Here is a 20,438-nt window from a genome sequence, read left to right on the forward strand (position 1 = left end):
TCAGCTGTCGGGCTCTGCGGCGTTTTCCCTTCAGACTACCAACAAGGTAATGTGCAAGGGTGCCCTTGGCAGCCACGCCCACCCCAGGCTGGGGCTGCTGGGGCAGCTAGCCAAAGGTACCAGGTAAGGCCCCGATGGAATGAGTGCCTCGTGAAGACAGAGTTAGGAGAGAGGACCCGGGATCCCTGTTGGGAGGTGGAGGGAGCCCAGAAGTTGGCCGGCTCCATGCTCCTGTACCCCCAGAGCCCTGGGTCCAGCTTCCATGCAAAGGCAGCTGTGATCCCTCAAACGAAGGAGGCCAGCAAAGGCAGCCTCTCCTGCCTCTGGACCTCTTTGCTCTGTTTCTGCTGGAAGGCCCATGGGCAGTGGTGAGGTGGAATCAGTTGCCATGGGCTCTGAGGGCCAGTCATGCACCTCTCCCAACTTCACGTTCAATGACATCTCATTGGGTAGCCAGAAACCAGCCAGGGAGGGAGTACTGACACCAAGGGAAATGGCAGATGCTACACACTGGCCCCATCCCCTGCCCCAGGCAGTTGCTAAATATTTACCAGCACCTCCACCCACAGGCCTCTGCCTGGGATGTGGGAGAAGTGGGTCCTCCACCCACACACAGACCTCTGCCTGGGATGTGGGAGAAGTGGACCCTCAAGGGCGGACCAAGAAGAAGCAGGCACCTCTGAAGAAGAAACCCCAGCAGGAGGAGCTCACTCCTGCCACAGCCAGCCAGGGAGGGAAGGGCCTGTGGAGCACGGGGTCCACCCCTTCATTCTTCCAGAAGGCAGAAAGGAGACGCCATTGCATTGTCCAAGTTTTTAGAGTCAGTGCAGGGCAAACCCCAGGTCTCCTGGCTCCACCCCAGGCTCCTCCCACCAAACCAAATGGCCACCACAAAACCAAACAATTTGCAAATCAAGAACTCCCCTTGAGTTGATAGGTGGGGAAGGGGTGGTACAGGGAGGGAAGTCAGGTGGCTCTTTTATCTTTGAGCGCTGAGGTCTCTACAACCAATAAGTAGGTGAGTGCCGGGGGAGCCGTGGGCACCATGCCCTTTTTGAGTGGGTAGTCCCTCTCTCCCTTCCTCCCTGTTTCCCTCCTGGCCTCCCCGGCCCCAGACCCCCCACAGACACTACGTTCCTCGCCTCCCTGCCCCATGACGGCTTACCAGCTAGCTCTGTGAGCAGGTAAAGAACATTCCCGGAGTGAGGTGGCCCTTCAAGGGGAAGAGTTCAGGGGAAGGTTATGTCCATCAGCTTTCAGAACAAATTCTCAGCTTATTAATTCTCCTCTGGTACGCAGGCAAAAGTAAACAAGTTTTCTCAGGCAGCCTCGCACAGAGGCCTCCCCTATTCAAACACGGCAAGAGTGGACAGGTTTGGGAGCACTGAGCTCCCGGGTCCCGCTTCCCAGGGGGCCCTCCTGGCCTCCTGCCTGCAATGTCTCAGCCGCTGAGACAAAGCATGCCCAGCCTCTCTGTGGTGGGAGGCCCCACCATCCAGCACTTGTGTCCCAGAGATGGCTCCGGTCCTCTGGGAAGAGCATCAGACACCCTGGGCATCCAAGGACCCCCAGAGTAGGGCAGTGCGGGTCTGGTCAAAGCTACAAACATTGCTACAGGCTTCCAACCTGCTCACTCAGCCTCTCTCTGAGGAAGATATTTTATAAGGGTGTTTATTTACTGCTCGCTTCGGTTTAAACCATGCTTTTAAAGGTTCAGAATGAGGAAAGGAAATAAACAGTAACAAAATCAAAAGCAGTCCAAAAAGTTAAACAACCCAAAGAAGACATTTCAAAAGAGGAGGCTGCAAGTGTTTATAAGCGGCTGCTCCGGAATCTTTTGTCTGGTGGAGCCAAGAACCTCGGAAGTTTTATACCAGCTTCTTGTAGCTTATGTAAAAACCTCATGAGATCCCTCCCCTCCACATTCTTCCCCATTTGCCTATTTCTGACGTGGAAGGGAAAAACTCAAAATCAAGGGTTTGTGGGTTTGTGAGAAACCCGAAGTCAAGCTACAAGGACTAGAGAAATGAGGGGAGTGAGAGACAAAGACGGAGATGGAGAGATAGATCATTAAGGTCTGTCTTGCCCTTGCATGAGCCGTGCACACAGCCCCTGCTCGGAAGCCTCAGTCCCCTGCGGTGTGCACAGCCTTAAGATCTTGTCCAGGTGAGTCTCAGTTAGGCAAGGAAGAATGTCACATCAAGGAAAGCAAGAATCGAAGTTCCCTTTAAGTGTCTTCTACCTTCAAAACTGCTCTCCCCTAGAGCTGAACTAATTTAGGATGTTCCTTTGAATTGTGCTGTGACAGACAGAGCTTCCTCATCTCCCACCTTAGCTCTGTCATCCAGTCTCCCTGTCATGCCGCTTCCTTCAATCCCTTCTCTTCGCCATTTCCCCTGCATGGGGCTCAACCAAAGGCACCTGAAGGCTCTGCAAACAACGCGAGACTGAACTGTCTTTGGCTTTCCCAGCGCTGCCTCTGGCACTCCCTGAAATGCATTTCTGTCCTTTCCTGTTTGCTGGCTGTCTGTGGACCATGCCTGTGCAAGTGCTGAATCTGTCTTCCCTCCAGTTTCCAGTGCACTGCCAATACTCTCCAAAATCCAGTCCGTATCCTAAAATATTCAGGCGGCCACATGGGTTTGCAAGCTCCCCCATACCTCCCTACAGTCCTTTCTGGGGGAGGGAAAGGGTCCCCAGAGCCAGCATGAATGTCCATGCTGGGGTGCCCCACTGTCACTTTCTGCCCTCTTCTACCCCAAGTACCAGTACACAAAAGCCCTGTGTGATCCCAGGACCAAGACTCTGGGTGCGGACCTGAGATGCTCTCAGCAGGGAATCTGGCAGGGCTCTGTGCCCTCTGAGTGCCAAAAGCCAGAGCTGTGCAACCTTTCTTGTGCCAAGGACTGGTGAAGCCTGTGGACCCTTCCTCAGAAAAACATTTCTCCATGCTAAAATAAAATACACCAGTCTACAAAGGAAATTAATAATACTGAAATGCCACGGCCCAAATATCTTTAAAGACCCAGATTGATGGTATGGTTACGTTACGCGAGTGCTTCTTTATTAACGATTATAAATCAGGATCTGGCAGCGGGTCTAGTAACTTCTGTCATTTAGAGAAGCAATAACCAGCATGAACGATATTTATGATATCTGCACCAGCTAGAATGTGATGTGTAAACCGCTGTGACTTCTGCCAGTGACCAAGGTGCAGGCTCGGCTGCATACTGCGGTCTGCGACCTCTCTTTGCCGTGGAGGAAATGCTACATTTTCAGTTAGAGGCGAATGAAAATGAAGATGTGATTCTCCCCCACGCCCAGCTCCCGGCCCCCCCGCATTCTGCTTGTGCACCCCAGTGCCCAAGCCTCCTTCTGTATCCCCAGCATCTGGCTCCTTCCTTCTCTGCAGCCCCAGGAAGGAGTGACAGGCCCTCAGCTTGGAAGGTGTTAAGGTGTTGGGCTGGCGGGCAGCTGGTGGACAAGTAGGAGGAGCTCAGTTTTTAGGGTTCCAGGCTTGGGAGAGAGGCACCATTAAAATCTCCTCCATTTGATTCTCAGAGGGAAAGTCACAAAATAGTGTCCTATAGCTCCAGCTTCTTCAGTGCAACCGAGGGGTGCCACTCATACGGAGCAGAGCCCAGATAGTGGTTAGAGAAGTCTGGGCTTTCGAACGCCCCTTCCCCGTTAACCCACCCCACCACCTCACCAAACAACAAAAACGGGAAATGAGAAGCGAAGGCGGCGGTTTACCTTCAGGCTCCTCCACGCTGCTGGCTGCAGTCGTCGGCGGCGCTACAGGGATCTCTTCGTGAGGTTCAAGATGAGGGCGAGGGGAGGAGAGTGGTGGAGAGAAAACAAGGTAAGACGACATGATTTTTTGACTTTAGAATGAGCCCAGCACAGACTCCTCCCAACTTCCTGGGACCCTCCCCTCCGTTTCCCACTCCCTGGCTCAGGAGGAGAAAAGTCAGAAGAGCAGAAGCTGGCAGAGGCATCCTGGGCACACAGGGTTTTTCTCCTTTCGCCTGGCAGGCGGGCGTGGAGAGAAGGCATGAGTGAGGCGGCAACACAGAGCCTGGCCTTGTCCCCACCCCCGGGCCTGGCATCAACTCAGCTCCACCCTTGAGGGGGATGGAGAGAGGCTTCCCCAGGTCACACTCTGCTTATCGTGATGTGGCTACCTGGGCCCTGCTCATCTCTAAGCTCAACTCACAGGTGGAGAAGGATCCGTGGCAGGACGGCACGCAAGGGGCTGGGAACCTGCCCAAAGGGAAAGGTTTCTCCCACGTGCAGAGAAGTGTTGGCAGCACGGCCCAGGTTCCTACAGCCTCACATCTCAAGCGCTAAGGCATTTTCTTAATGGGCAGAATGGGACTGAGAGTGCAGATCCACAGGCCTCATAAAAGCATGTGATCGTTTTGATTATTCTCCATCTAATACAGCACTTTGGCCAGGTGCAGGGGCTCACATCTGTAATCCCAACACATTTGGGGCCCAAGGTTGGAGGATGGCTTGAGGCCAGGAGTTTGCAACCAGCCTGGCCAACAAAGCAAGACCTTGCCTCTACAAAAAATAAAACAAATCAGCCAGGCATGGTGGCACACACCTGTAGTCCCAGCCACTCGGGAGGCTGAGGCAGGAGGATTCCTTCAGCCCAGGAGTTTGAAGTTGCAGTGAGCTATGATGGCACCACCGCACTCCAGCCTGGGCAACAGAGCAAGATCCTGTCTCAAAAAGTATATATAATAATAAATATTTAAAAAGCAGTTGGTTCCTACTACTTCCCGGACCCCACCCTGCGTTCAAGAAAGGAGAGGTGGTTCAGCCAGTCCCCGCTGTTCATCGGTTCAGCAGCCTGGCACTGAAGCTCAGGCTTCCTCTTTCTGGACAAGGCCAAACCATGGACCAGAAGTCCCTAAGAGGAAAGGACTCACTTCCCCTGGTGAGTGACCACGAGCCCCACTGACTCTAGCCACCATCTGATTCTTTGCGGTAAAACTCTGACTCCTAGATTCTAGATGAGCTAGGACTTGAGGCTTGGTGGATGGACATGGGCTACTCAGGCCGGGGGGGGGCAAATCTGAGAGGCACCGGAGGCATCCTCTGCTCCTTTAGGAAGAAGAAGTGGGGGACACAGCCCTCAATTTGGGGTCAAGTCTTGCTCCCAGGCGACTGTATTAGCAACGACAGCCCATAGGTGCCCTGTCACAATGGGTTATTAGGAAGCTGGACCTAAAACACCACCTGGTCCCAGCAGGAACATCCTGGAGGCAACACCTGAATGGGCCAGTCTAATCCTGCAAGTCCACAGATGGAGCCAAAGCCGATGGCCACAGAGTCACTGTGACCACCCAACCTCAGTGCCCGAGGTCAGCCTGGCTCTGGGATGCACACGCAGGGCCCATGGCTGCCCAAGCTGGGGCAAAACAGGGCACGAGTCCCCCAGGCACTGTCTGGGCACCTGTAGCTCTTCCCTTGGGAAGAGCAAGCAAAAATTCCAGGATGGAGCCCCAGGTTGTCCACGTAGGGAGTGATGCCCTCGCCAGGCATCGGCCGCCCTTTGTGAGAGGAGGGGAGAAGGCACAGGCTGGGAAATGAGAGTTCCCAAGGCTTCAGCCTCTGATTTAGAAATACCAGCTCTCGTGTCTTGGCTTGATTTTTCCACCTGGGGATTTGAAATGTTGGTTCCAATCATTTCTGAGCAACCTGAGAACTCCTAATTCCCTGAAGAAGAGAGACCTCAGTTTTCCCCCCGTGTTTTCTGAACCCCAGATTTCCTCCCAGCTGTCTAAAAATGTTCACCTTGCAGAATCTGGATGGACAGAAGGATTTAAGGATTTTGACAAACTGTGAGGCTGACAATTGGAGGTTGTTGTGAAACCATTTCGACCTGCTCTGCCCTGGATGGGTGCTGAGCCCCCTCTACCGAGGCTTGGACCCTGGTCATTTGCTATTAGCGAGCCCCTGTGAACAGCTGTGTGGAACGCCTCAGGGTTGCTATCATCCTTCATTAGGGCCACAGGTGCCGTGCATGGAAGCCCTGCCCAGCTCCTCTCGAAGGTCCTGGGTTGTCCGTCCTTTCTGTTCTGAACCCACCAGGGGCAGAGGGAATGCCGGCATTCCGGCAATAGTGACAGCAGCACTCCCGGAATGGGCCTACCCAGATCCAGGGTCCAGGTGGACAGTGAGAATGGGGCCAGTGCTGAGGAGAGGGGCTTGCTTTTCCCCAGAAACAGGAAACTCAGTGTTTGTCAGGATGGACAGCCTCAGACAGGCTGGCTCTGCTTAGCCCCCAGTGGCTTCTGCAAGAACTCTATGAGCTTGGGGGGTCTCCCGCGTGGACTCACTGAGCATGAGGCCTTGAATGCAGGAATGCACATTGGTGACAGAACCCACTGAATGGGCCAGGCACGGTGGCTCATGCCTGTAATCCCAGCGCTTTGGGAGGCCAAGGTGGGTGGATCACCTGAGGTCAGGAGTTCAAGACCAGCCTGGCCAACATGGCGAAATCCCATCTCTATTAAAAAGACAAAAATCAGCGGGGCGTGAAGGCTTGCGCCTGTAATTCCAGCTAATTGGAAGGCTGAGGCAGGAGAATCACTTGAACCTGGGAGGCAGAGGTTGCAGTGAGCTGAGATCGTGCCACTGCACTCCAGCCTGGGCGACACAGTAAGACTCTCAAAAAAAAAAAAAAAAAAAAAACCCACTGAACATCAGTGACTAGCATCCTCAAAAGCTCACTGTCCCCCACAAAGCCAGAGACTTGAAAAGCAGGGTGCCCCACACATACTTATGCAGGGGGCGATGGGAGAGCGGCTCTGCTGGTAGCCTTTGGCGCAGCGGTTGCAGGTGATACCCGTCACGCCGTCCTTGCAGGGACACTGGCCAGTGGTTTGGTTGCAGGTTTTGCCAGCGGCACCCACGGGGTGGCAATCACAGGCTGCAGAGAACACAAAATGGGAGGGTCAGACAAGGGAGAAGGGGCCAGTGCATCCCCCCAGAGCCTTCCCTACCCAGGGCTGCCTCCATGGACCCTGCCCTGGAGGAAGAGCAGCGATAGGGAGCAGGCCCAGCCAAGCCCAAACGCACTCCGGAAGCTCTGACACTGGCCACCCACCTACCTGGAAACGGAGAATAAAAACCAAAATGGACCGACCTGAAGAGACTGCTTTGGCAGCAGGAAAGCGAAGTGCGGGAGCCCTTTGGAAGCCCAGGAGGAAGGCTTTCAAATACCTTCTCAGGAAGGCAGATCCCGCAGCCCTCACCACACCTGGGTGGAGGAGTCAGGATGGGGGGGATACACCTTCCCTTGACAGGGTCAGCTTACGCGTTTTCACTCTGTCCTCAACCAGCTCCCTGCCCCCAAGTTTTCTTGCCAACCCAGGGCGTGGGAGGAGTGGGGTTTGAGGCCTGGTGAAGCTCTGGGGTTTGCCAGGTTAGAGGGAAGTCACGGGGAGGGGTGGCTCCCCCAGCTGCTGCCCCCCCACCAACCCCTGACCCTGCTTTGCAGCCAGGCAGCCAAGGCAGCCTTCTGAATCACAAAACCCATAAACTAGCACTAGAAAGGGTCAGGGTGATCATTTAGCTTAAAGCCCTGATTAAATGTGCAAACAAAGACGGGAGAGGTAAAGGAAACTCCCAGAGCCTCACAGGAAGGGAACGGCCAGGGTGGGAGGTGAAGCAAGGCCGGGATTCTCAGGCCAGCAACTATGGCTCCACAGAGCAGGCCCCCCACCCTCCTCCTGGGCTTGAAAGGGTGGAGAGGTGGGCTTGCCCACCCTGTCATGCTTCACGGAGGCTCTGTCGCTGTGTCCTAAGAAGCCAATTCCGGTAAGAGAGTAGCCACAGGACCTCAGGAGGACATCCCGCCAACACAGATGCTCAGGGCAAGAACAGCTATACCTGTAGGCACAGGACACCAGCGTTCCCTGCTAAGTTCTGCCTCCCTGAAGCTGGGCGGTGGCCTCAGAGCTTGGTGGGGAAGGGGAAGACTGAAGGAAGGAGGCAAATGTCCTGCCCACGCCCCGTCCCGGAGGCTGGAGGTGGGGAGTCTGCAGCAAGGCGTCCTGCAGCAATTCCAGGTGTCCCCTCATGGCTGCTAATGTGTTCCTCCTCCAAAAGGACCAAAACACCCAAGAACGCAAGTGAGAGCAGAGACTCTGAAGGAGCCAGATTAGAACTTCCCAGCAAGCACTGCTGGGCGTGAGCACGGGAGTGTGTGGCTCAAAACACGGCCTCTCCCAGCCCAGCTGGCCTCGGGCCCAGGAGTGGCCAATGAGGAGAATTAGGAAGAGGAGGGAGGGAGGGAGGAGGGAGGGGGAGGGAGGGAGGGAGGGAGGGAGGTGGAGAGAAGAATGTGAGGAATTGTTTGTTGAAGTTGTGTCTGGACATGCAAAACCTCCTGGAATCACTCGGAGTGAGGGTCCCGGGGCTGGGGGTGCCCCCATCAGGTGGGAGGAGGGTGGGGGCACAGGCCCTGGCACGGGGGCAGCCTACAGGGCTCCCTGCCTGTGAGGCAGATGGAACTGCTCCAGTCTTGCTACTACTTCTTATAGATAGAAGTAATGCCATTTTTGTTTTGTTTTTCTTTTGAGATGGAATTTCACTCTTGTTGCCCAGGCTAGAGTGCAATGGCGTAATCTCGGCTCACTGCAACCTCTGCCTCCTGGGTTCAAACGATTCTCCTGCCTCAGCTTCCCGAGTAGCTGGGATTACAGGTGCCCACCATCACGCCCGGCTAATTTTGTTGTATTTTTAGTAGAGATTGGGTTTTACCACGTCGGCCAGGCTGGTCTTGAACTCCTGACCTCAGGTGATCTGCCCGCCTCGGCCTCCCAAAGTGCTAGGATTAGAGGCATGAGCCACCACGCCCAGCCAGAAGTAATGCCTTTTGTTAGGAAATTGTCTTCTTAGATGTACCCTAAATTCAAGTTCATTCTCTGTTGTCTTTTTCACTCAACAGTAAGAAAAGATCCAGCCTTGACGGCCCATGGAGACGTGCAGAGGAGGAGGCGGCGAAGAGGGGAGGCTGGAGAGGGCCTCTGACCTTTCCCTATGGTCTCTTAAATTCGTCCGTGGTAGGAAGGGAGATGGAGCATGGGCAGTGCCTCTAAGTCCGCCGTGCGAATGCAAAGGGCCACAGCACAGGCTCCTCGTGTCTTCGAAGCCCCTGATGCAAGCGTGAGCATCAGGGGCTCAGGCCGGCTGACCTCCCTTAGCCAGCTGGTAATCCTAAGATTCGTGCCAAGACATTCTCCCCTCCGAGCTGACGGAACACAGCTGTGCACCAGTAACTTCTGGATCCTTGGATGTGGCTGAAGGGAGGTCACCAAAGGTTGCTCGGTCACTGCACGTTCAGAGCCAAGTCACACGTGGACACCCTCATTGGCCCAGGTTGTCTTTATCTTGGCAGCGGCTGACCCAGAGCAGACTCTGGGTGGAGTCAGGATGGTGCATTGTTCTCCCCCACGGCTCCTCACAGCCGGTGACCTGCTTAGCTGCCTGGCCTGGCACCAGCTGAGGTCTGGCAGAGTGAGGGCCGTCCTTGGTAATGGCAGGGCCACCGTGTCTGCTGTGTGCAGCAGGCACTTCCTAAGGGCCCACCCTTTGGTTCAAAATGAGCTGATGCTTGCTCCTGGGTTTCCAAATCTTTCTAAGATTCTGCAAGAATCTGACCTATTCCTCTGGTTTACGAAGGCAGCAGGCTGACTTGTGTTTCCCCACCAGCAGATCATTGTTCTAGGAAGGGAGGCAATCAGGGTCCCAAAGGGGCTACCCAAGGCAGAGTATTCTTCAGCAGTAGCCGCCCCGTGCCAACTCCTGCAAACTCCTTAGCACATCCACACTCTCTCATACGTGTCAAATCCCTTGGTCCTTGCAACAGCCCTCTGAAATGTGCATGACAGCACAGAGGAGACCACAACTGCAGGAGAAGGCCGGGGGCTGTGTGGAGAGGTGGAAAAGGCCTGGATCTCTGAGGGAACTACCATTCTAAATGGCCTCCTTTGTATTTCTTGTTCTGCAAGGAGAAATAAGCTCCTATCTTATAATATGAAGTGGGTTTTCTGTTACCTGTACCCAATGCAATCCTAACAGACTTGCCTGGAATTCATTCTCAATCCCCAGCCAAAGGACCCCAAAGTAAGAACTTTTCCTAAAAATTCACAAATCGAGATGGCCCCCATTATACCCTGCGCAAAGGCTGAGTTTCAAGGTGTAGGGAGAGTTGACAGATGACAATGCCATACTATGGCCTGGAAAGGGAGAACGTGACTGGCAGTGCCAAAGGAAGAGAGGCTGAGCCCAAGGGAAGGCTCAGGCCCTGGCCTTGAGGAAGAGAACGTCAAAAGCATCCTGCTGTGGTCCCTTGACCCTGAAATATACACAGACACAGACACATCCAAGTTCCTACTGACACATAGAGACTCACACATGTTCCCAGAAACACACAGATACAAGCAGACTCCTACTAAATTCTCCCTCCCTCGCTCTCATCTACACACATCGACTCACAAACACATGGATTCTTATCTACAAACTCACCCACGCACAGACATATACTCAGATCCACAAAGCCACACACAGACACAGACACACAGGGCCACAGGGGGCAGGGGAGGGGAGGTGTGGAGTGAGCTGGGGAGAAGATGGCAGTTAGGTGAGTTGGAGGTCTTTTCCTTTGCAGGGGAGGTGTTGGGGGTTCCGGTGAGGGAGACAAAGAGAGAGCCTCCCTAATTCCTCTGAGAATGTGGTCTGGGTCAGAACATCTTCCGCCACAGGAAGCCGCTGGGTGGCTCCCATGTCCCTGGAAGTCAGCCACTTTTTTCAGAGGGAGGTCAATCCCTTCCATGGCAGGTCACCCCGTGTGCACGGAGCAGGCAGCACCTGGCCATGGGAAACAATCTGCCCGGGGATTTTTTCCATAAAGAGAAAGGTGAGGCCAGACAGAAGCCCAGGTCCCTGAGAACACGGCAGGATCAGGTTTCCCATGAACGCGGCAGGCTGGACAGCCTCCCAGTGAAGCAGAGAACCCACGCAGTCCTTGCTCTGGGTCACAAGACAGGGACAGACAGCTCAGGTGACCCACGTGCTTTCAGACGGGTAAGAGGGGATCCAGGTCTGGCCCCCCACCCTCCCAGTGACCCTGGGTTAGTGCCTTTCTTTCTCTGGACCACCGGTGGCTCATCTGTAAGGACAGGGGTCTCCCTCTAAAGTCCCACTGAAGTGACTTACAACTTAACAGGCTAAGGTTTTTGTCTCCCTGCTGGGTCCAAAGGAACCAGGGTGGCAGCCCCCACCCTTTGACCATCACCCCTTCTGCTGCTGTTCCCCAGTGTCTTGGCAAGAGGCCAGGGGAAAGGGCTCCTGTTGCAGGGCACACCGGGCCTTCCGCACACCTCTACCACTGGCCCTGCCTGCACCAGCACCCGCCTGTATGGTGCCAGAATCTTGTTGAGATTTGGTTTGTCGGTGAAGAGGGGGTACCCAGGGACTTCCGAGAGCCCTGGCAAAGCTGACCTGGATGGCAGGTTGTTCTCATCCTCAGCTTCTTGTGCCCAAGTAGCTGCCTTTTCCCACTCCCTCTGACACTCTCTGAAAGGATCCCTGAAGGCTCCTGGGCTCTGCCAGGGAGGAGACACACTCCTGAGCCTGGCTCCCTCTCCACTAAAGCACATACCGAGGCTTTCCAGAAGTCTGTCCTGGGCTCCTATCCAGAGGTCTGGCTACTTTTTATGAGGACTCTGGCTCCAGGGGCTCTTGAGGTCAGGCAGGACCTTCAAATGGCAGTGATCCAAGGCCACGTGCCCATGGAGGACAGGAAAGCCAGCTTGGCATGAGCCCCTCTGGAGCAGCTTCAGGTAGGACAGGGGAAACACGACGGCCACAGCCCCACCCTCACCTCAGACATCACCACAGCCACCACCCAGGCCTCTGGCCAGTCCTGAAGTTTAGCTTCTGGCCTGACCTTGTGCTATGGGCTAAACTGTGTACTCCCTGCCACACACAATGCTGATGCAGAAACCCTAACCCCCAGTACCTCAAAGTTGGATGTATCTGGACATAGGGGCTTTAAAAGAGCCGATTAAAGTGAGGTCACTGGGGTGGACCCTGATCCAACATGACCGGTGTCCTTATTAGAAGAGGGCATCAGGATACAGATGAGTGCAGTGACAGGGAGAAGACGGTTATCTGCAAGCCAAGGAGAGAGGCCTGGAGCAGATGTTTCTTGGAACAAAACCAGCCCTGCTGACACCTTGATCTTGGACTTCCAACCTCCAGAACTATGAGACATAAACTTCTATTGTTTAAGCCAATCAGTCTGAGGCACCTTTGCAGCCTGCACTGACTAACACACCTGTGTGGAGCCTCAGGTAAGCATCTTCTTCTCCAGGACCCTCCTAGGCCTGTCCTGTACTCATGGGAAGGAAGACTACCCCACCACTCCACCAATCAGCTCTTTCATCCCCCGGCTCCCTGTGGAAGTCACCACCTTTGCTGGAAGAGGAAAACCTTCTCCATGGCAGGCCATGCCTCTGAGGGTCCCCAAAACCCCCACAGGCCAGCAGAGCAGCTCTCGGATTCCATGATCTCTAGAGCCCCTGCTGGCTCTGATTCCCAACAGGTCTCACAGCTCACAGACCATCTGAGGGCTGTTCTCAAAAGGGCACTGGCAGAAGCCTTGAGCAGGAAGTGCTGCAGGTCCTAAGAGCCCTCGGAAGGCTGGTACAAGGTCAGAGAAGGGAGGCCGGCCCCATCAGCAGCCCCCTCCTCACCGGTACAGCATGCAGGAGATGCCCTCTGTTCCAGTTCAGAAGAAAGGGCTCACACAGCAAGTGCTGAAGGCATCCCTCCCAAAGTCTGATGGGAAACTCCCTTCCTAGTCCTCACAGACTTCCAAGGGACAGAGGAATGCAACAGACAGAGACACTACCCTGCCCTGAATCCGGGACATTGCCCCAGCAGTGAATGTGGAAATCTTGCCAAGTTTCCCCAGGGAGGGCTGATCCCTGGAGCCAACTGTGAGGCTCCATGCGACTCCAAGGCCTGCAGCTCATGCCAAAGGGCTGCATCTGCCTGTGGCCCTCCTGGGCTGGGGGAGACAGTCTTCTTTGCTTTGAGTAGGATCAGTCTGCACAGGTGGACGTCATCCACAGAGAAAGTAGGGGTGGACAGTGCCCTATGGACAGGCCCCATCGCGTGGGCCAGGCTGTTCTCTGGCTGCTGTGGAGGTCAGGGAGGGCGACTGCAGCAGCATGCTTGGTGCAGTGAGGACAGTCCAAAGAGTCAGCAAGGGCCAGCACCTTCAGAGAAAAGCAGGATCCAGAGGCTCCCCAGGTCCCCATATCTCTTGTGGGTGTCAGGCCTCTTGGGGGAAGCCTGGTGGGACCCTCACTAGAGGTGACAGTGGAGAGAAGATGATGTCAGGCACAAAGAGGTGTCCAATCACCCATTTCTTCCCCACTCCCCAAAACAGGAGTGAAGGATCGGCAACCAAAAGAAGAAACACAGGAAAGCCAGCAGAGCGTTCTGGAATGGAGGGGACCTAATTAAGGTGGCGGCGAAGACACCAGGCAGGCAGGGATTTTTTGGGGGGGGCAGACAGAGAGGCCAGGGGAGGGGAGAGAGTGCTGACCCAGGGAGACTGGTCTCTGAGTTCAGAGCTTTGAGATATGGGAGATGGGGAACAAGGAGGCCCAAAGACACAGTGTGAGAACCCTAGGGAAGGAGTTTCTTCTTATTGCTATTATCATTTAATTTGCATAGAGTAAAATTCACTTTTTTGGTGTAGTCTTACGGGTTTTTATCATGTGCATAAATTCTTTGTTTTTTTTTTTGAGACAGAGTCTCGCTCTGTCGCCCAGGCTGGAGTGCAGTGGCGCGATCTCGGCTCACTGCAAGCTCCATCTCCCGGGTTCACGCCATTCTCCTGCCTCAGCCTCTCCGAGTAGCTGGGACTACAGGCGCCCGACACCACGCCCGGCTAATTTTTTGTATTTTTAGTAGAGACGGGGTTTCACCGTGGTCTCGATCTCCTGACCTCATGATCCGCCCACCTCGGCCTCCCGAAGTGCTGGGATTACAAGCATAAGCCACCGCGCCCGGCCAAATTCTTTGGTTTTTTTTGAGATGTAGTTTCACTCTTATTGCCCAGGCTGGAGTGCAGTGGTGCAATCTCGGCTCACTGCAACCTCCACCTCCCAGGTTCAAGTGATTCTCCTGCCTCAGCCTCCTGACCTCAGGTGATCTACCCGCCTTGGCCTCCCAAAGTGCTGGGATTACAGGCATGAGCTACCGCGCCTGGCCCTCATGGTGGTTTTAACCTGCAGTTCTCTAATGACTAAGGACGTTCCATGTATTTATTTGTGATCTGCTTATCTTTGATGATGTTCCCGTTCAAGTGTTTTGCCCATGTTTAATTGGGTTGTTTGTTTCCTTGTTGTTGAATTTTGAGAGTCGTTTACATATTTGGGATTCAAGTCCTCCATCAGATGTGGGATGTGCAAGTATCTTCTCCTCATCTGTGGCTTGTCTTACAGAAGGAACTTCTTTTTTTTTTGAGACGGAGTCTCGCTCTGTCGCCCAGGCTGGAGTGCAGTGGTGTGATCTCACCTCACTGCAAGCTCCACCTCCCGGGTTCACACCATTCTCCTGCCTCAGCCTCCCGAGTAGCTGGGACTACAGGCTCCCACCACCACGCCGGGCTCATTTTTTGTATTTTTTTTTAGTAGAGATGGTGTTTCACCGTGTTCACCAGGATGGTCTCGATCTCCTGACCTCATGATCCACCCGCCTCGGCCTCCCAAAGTGCTGGGATTACAGGCGTGAGCCACTGTGCCCGGCCCAGAAGGAGCTTCTTAAAAGGTGAGCCTGGCAGGGTGCGGTGGCTCACACCTGTAATCCCAGCACTTTGGGAGGCCGAGGCGGGCGGATCACCTGAGGCTGGGAGTTCGAGACCAGCCTGACTAACATGGTGAAACTGCCTTTCTACTAAAAGTACAAAATTAGCCAGGTGTGGTGGCGCATGCCTGTAATCCCAGCTACTCGGGAGGCTGACACAGGAGAATCACTTGAATCCGTGAGATGGAGGTCATGGTGAGCCGAGGTCATGCCATTGCACTCCAGCCTGGACAACAAGAGTGAAACTCCGTCTCAAAAAAAAAAAAAAGTGAGCCTGATACATCACTCAGTTAACTCTTCTCCTTCCAGCCTTCCAGTGCTCTGAGAATAGGACCCACCTCCTCTCCAGACACCAAGGAGCTGACTCTTCCCACCCCTTCCTCCCTCTCTTCCCTTCTGACCAAGGGCCCACCAAGCCCTTTCCTGCTTCCAGACTTTGGTTCTTCCTGGAATGTTCTTCCCTTAGCTTCCTTGTGGCTGTTTTCTCCCCACACCCCAGGTCTCATCTCAGATGTCCTGTCCGCAGGAAGCCCCTCCAGGGCCACCTCATAGCACGGTTTGCCCAGTTACGCTCTCCTTCCACCCTGCTGCTTTCCTCCATGTAACTCGCCACAATCCGTCATCATCTTCCTTTTTCTTCTTTGTTTATGGTCAACCTCCCATCAAAAAGCAAGCTCCAAGGGCCTGTGTCTAGCATGTGATAAGCACTACACAAACATGTGCTGAATCAAATGAACAAACAATCTTGTTACCAATCTGGATGTAACTCAGGCCAACCTGCCGTCCTTTCCTGGTGGAGAGAGGGGGGCATTTTGCTGCCCCTGCACCTCTGGAGGAAAGAAAGAGGGGGCAGGTGGGATGACAGTCCCCTCATATCCTAGGTCATCCGCAATCCAATGTCCCTGCACTCTCCACTCTTTACATTCTCTGTGTTAATGAGGGAGGGAGGATCACTGAAATCTGAAGATAATCCCCAAACATCATTTCAGCTGTCTGTGTCAACCTCCTCCGAAGCTATGCTTTCCTTTGCCCCAGCAGTTGCTAACGAGGCACAAAAGAATAAGTGTTTCAAGTTGCACAACCTATCCTTTCCCTGCCACTTTCGGATCAAGGTGCAGACGGCAGGAAGTTGGGGGGAGGGGAGCCCCGTAATCCCAAACTGGGTTATTTGACACTCCGTGATCTAGTTAACTATAGTCTTCCTGCACCTGTTTTACAGCCAAGGAGAAAAGCACAGGTCTTGCAAATGATTCCCAGTGTGTGTGTGTATTAGTGTGTGTGTGTGTGTGTGTGTGTGTCACAAGAGCTTGGGGCAGGAATAGGGCTGTATGACACAGTGGGGGAGGAGCAGGAACCTGGGTCCTATGTCTGTGCCGCAGGTGAGGCAGCTCAGGCCAGCTCAGGCCTCCCATCAGCCGTAAGTCCCAGTCCAATCAAGGAGTCCCTCAGATGCTGCCTGGTCTTTCTTGGCACTTCCAGAGCCAAATCTGGATGTGCACAGCCCGCCCCCACCTCTCTGTGCTGTGTCTCCACAAGCAGCTGCTGGGCACATCTCTGCCCTTCGACTTGTCATCTTTGCTCCCAAAGCACGGAAATCCTTTACTGAGAGTGTGCAGCAGCATTACAGCCAATCCCTGGGGCCCTGCCCAGTCTTGTGGGAATTGGCTGCCAAGTCCACACCGGGGCTGAGCCCTTCAAGCAAGAGGGGCCGGCTCTCCTGAGGGCCACCACTCACAGAAAGAACTAAATCAACCAGAGGGTCAAAGGAAGCGTCTCTGCTTTGTGTGTGTGCCGACAATGGCAGAGGGTTCTAGTGATTCTGTTTTCCCTGATTTGCACAAATAATCATAATAGCTGCCATGTATGGAACGCATGCTACATGCCTGGACATCCTCCACATCATCTCATTTAATCTGCACCACAGCCCCAGGAGGGAGGAGGGACTGTGATCCCCATTTGCAGATAAGAAAGCTGAGGCTCCCGAGAGTGTCTTGCCTCCAGAGGTGGAACCTGAACTCGGGTCTGAATAATGCCAAGTTCCACGCTTTTCAAAGCTCTGCATCCCAAACCTGTTTACTACCCCCGTGCCACCTGCCCCCCGACCCACAAGTGCTCTCCTGGCAACAAAAGCCGGAAAGACACTATTTCCTCAAGTAAAATGCCCTTGACGCTCTGGCCAAACCCAGAACTTCCACTAACTTGGGGAGCTCAATGATCAGGAGTCTTTTCTGCTCCAGCACAGGAACCCCTGGATATCCTCCAGGAATTTCTTTTTATTTTTCTTTGTTTTGAGATGGAGTCTCGCTCTGTTGCCCAGGCCGGAGTGCAATGGTGCGATCTCGGCTCACTGTAACCTCCGCCTCCCGGGCTCAAGCGATTCTCCTGCCTCAGCCTCCCGAGTAGCTGGGACTACAGGCACACGCCACCACGCCCGGCTAATTTTTGTATTTTTAGTAGAGACGGGGTTTCACCATGTTGCCCAGGCTGATCTCGAACTCCTGACCTCAGGTGATCCACCTGCCTCGGCCTCCCAAAGTGCTGGCATTATAGGCGTGAGCCACAGTGCCCAGCCAATCCTCCAGGAATTTCTATGTGGCATTTGGGGATAACAGTGGTCCTGAGAGATGAGAGAACTCACATCCAGGAAGGTGAAAACGTGGACTGGCCAAGGACGCCCAGGGAATGAGCACAGCTGGGCCAGGAAGACCCCGTTTGGCACAGTGTGTCACATGGGCCGAGTCACAAGATCAGGGACCTTTTCATCTGTAAAGACTGCAATAAAACTACCTCCACCTAATTTCCTGGCTCTACCAGCTTTTCTGAGTCACCAGATCACAAACTTCACTGCTACAAAGAATTGTCCTATTGTATCAGGTTCTCCTAAGAGGTTGACTACTTAAGAAGCATGTGGAATGTGGAATGTCAAAGCTAGAAGGGATTCAGAGGCCAGCAACCTGAACATAATCCCACAGATGAGGAGACTGAGGTCTAGAGAGGTCACCAGACTTATCTGATACCCTATAGACTTTGAACATGGAGCCAAATACATAGGTAAGGTTTTTGATGCTCATGTCTCCCAAGGGAAAAGATGCATCCACACAGCTCACAGTTGGAGTGAGACTCTTTCACTGGGAATTCTTTCTCCCAAATGCAGTATCTAAGGTGTCAGTTTCTCCCAGTAGGTACTAACCTTACCTGGCCATAATGAAGGCCACTCCTTGCGTTGGGGTCTCTGTCCTCAAAGCTGGAGCCACTCCAGCCACTAAGTACCTTCCTGCCTCAGATGACCAACCCTTTTCCCTGCACCCCCCACAAAAAAACATGAAAGTGTAAATACAGGTAATGGAAATGTGACAAGGGACCCACATATTGAAAGGGTGCCCAAGGCTTTTATAGGGTGGATGGATAATGCCTTAGAGACAGGAAGACCAAGAAGGGTGGGGGCCCAGGAACTTTGCTGTGCTGTGAATAAATCCACAAATGATCTGATCTAAATACACATATTCACGCACACACATGCAAGCACTATCTGGCACTGATGACTGTCTAATCTTGTACCTTAATCAGGCTACACTAGCTAAGTTCTCTGCCTTGCCTGGTAAGATTTTTTTTTTTTTTTTTTTTTTTTTTTGAGACAGAGTTTCACTCTCGTTGCCCAGGCTGGAGTGCAATGGCGCAATCTCGGTTCACTGCAACCTCTGCCTCCGGGGTTCAAGCAATTCTCCTGCCTCAGCCTCCCAAGTAGCTGGGATTACAGGCATGCGCCACCATGCCCGGCTAATTTTGTATTTTCAGTAGAAATGGGGTTTCTCCATGTTGGTCAGGCTAGTCTCAAACTCCCGACCTCAGGTGATCCACCTGCCGTGGCCTCCCAAAGTGTTGGGATTACAGGTGTGAGCCACCGTGCCCGGCCAGGATTTTTAAATTTAAAAAATTTAAATGCCTACCCTCCCAGTTTTCATCAAGAGAATCATAAAAAATACATTTAAATTCATTGATGGTCAATCTCTCTCCTCAAAAGAATAAACCTGGGGTCTAGGCTGCCTACAAGTCTTCCCTTAATGCCACCAAGAGCAACTCACTATCCTCATTTCTTATTCTCTGCGGTTCTCAGTGTTGGTTACACATTAGAATCTCCAGGGGAGCTTTTCCAATTCCGAATGCCCAGATCGCATCTGGACCCATTAATTAAACCAGAATTTCTGGGGGTGGGATCCAGGCGGCAGTATTTTCAAATCTCCCCAAGTGGTTCCAATGTGCAGCCAAGGGTGAGAGTCACAGCATAAGTTACAGACAGATAATGCTGATGATGCTATACAGTGAAGGTGGAGAATCACGAATAAGAAAGTCACGGGGAGTCCCCTGCACACAGTGGCCCAGGGAAACAGAGGGGGCAAGACCGTGGTGTTCATTTCCTCCCCATCCAGCAACTCTTGGCTGAGCTGCCAGAAGAAATAAGGGGTGGACGGAAGTAGCAAGAACGTCGTAGCAAAGATGTGAGGATGACTGCATGCTTTTGCCCCGGCTCATTATTGCATCTTCTTGCTTGGGACTCAAGCACCTTTCTAGCCTTCATTCAACCACACGAACTGTGGGCTTGAAGGGGGGAAAAACAATGAGAGAAGGAAACAGGCAGCTCAGTGAGATGGAAATGCAAGCCCTTTGTATGGGGATGCTGGATGCAGCGGTTAATTTCTTAATTCTCATCACAATTCGGTTCATGGGAGACTCCTGGAATGTCTTTATCCATCACAGATGGTTTGGAAAAATGATAAATTAATATTGTTATCAATGGGGGCAGGGCTGAAATGGTTAAATAGCAACGTCGTCTTTGGTCGTCTTTGCCCGCTCTAAAGAGAAAGAGCCCCCAAGGTCCATAAAGAAGACAAATGGTAAACAAAACCTCCTGTCTTTTGACAGACTCCAAGACGAGTATCATTCACAAACCATTCGGCGGAGAAAAGGGAGAAATTTATCTCATCTGACTTTGTATAGGATAACAGCTTGCACCATAACGAGGCCGTCCCAGTGCTGTGAAATCGCACTGAATAGCTGGAGAGTGCAGCCGCCTGTTCCCTGGGTATGTTTATTACAGTCCTTTGTACGCACCAACCCTGCCAGCTCTGGTTTGCTTCTAAACCAGGGGAAGGGAGAAAGAACTCAACAAATTTGTTGCTACGAAACTTCCCAAATGGGGCAACTCCATAGTAACGTTTGGAATCTGATGCCCTTACTCCAGGCTGTTCTTGTCTGGGTCCACCCCTGTTCTACACTGGACAAGGTCCAGAGTAAGCCAATCACCAGCAGTATATGGGTGGCCTCGGCCCCCTGCCCAGGCCCTGAGAAGTCTGGGGTAAAGAGGCCCCAGAGGCCGTTCCCAAGCCAATTTGGGAGTCAAGAACCCCTGCCCTTTGTCCCTGTTCCTCTGTGAAATTCATCTGAAACAAAGCAAAGAAGTGCAGCCCTCACCTGAAGGCCTATGATAGGGCTCACGGAAGTCAATCTCAAAAGATGGGGCCTAACTGGCCAAGCACGGT

At 53.3% G+C, this 20,438-nt stretch overlaps 1 protein-coding gene across 2 annotated transcripts in view; it reads right to left on the minus strand.

The window, feature by feature from the left end:
* Positions 1 to 20,438, minus strand: part of NTN1 (netrin 1) — a 221,445-nt gene that overhangs the window by 53,815 nt on the left and 147,192 nt on the right. For both annotated transcript variants that reach the window (XM_030800343.1, XM_030800344.1), the window contains exons 4-5: positions 6,794 to 6,943; positions 3,754 to 3,807 (exon numbers count right to left, since the gene is read on the minus strand). In XM_030800343.1, the coding sequence (XP_030656203.1) occupies positions 3,754 to 3,807; positions 6,794 to 6,943 (204 nt within the window). The remainder of the gene's footprint in view (positions 1 to 3,753; positions 3,808 to 6,793; positions 6,944 to 20,438) is intronic.

The sequence above is a fragment of the Nomascus leucogenys genome, chromosome 19, assembly GCF_006542625.1.
Source record: "Nomascus leucogenys isolate Asia chromosome 19, Asia_NLE_v1, whole genome shotgun sequence".
Lineage (NCBI taxonomy): Eukaryota > Metazoa > Chordata > Mammalia > Primates > Hylobatidae > Nomascus > Nomascus leucogenys.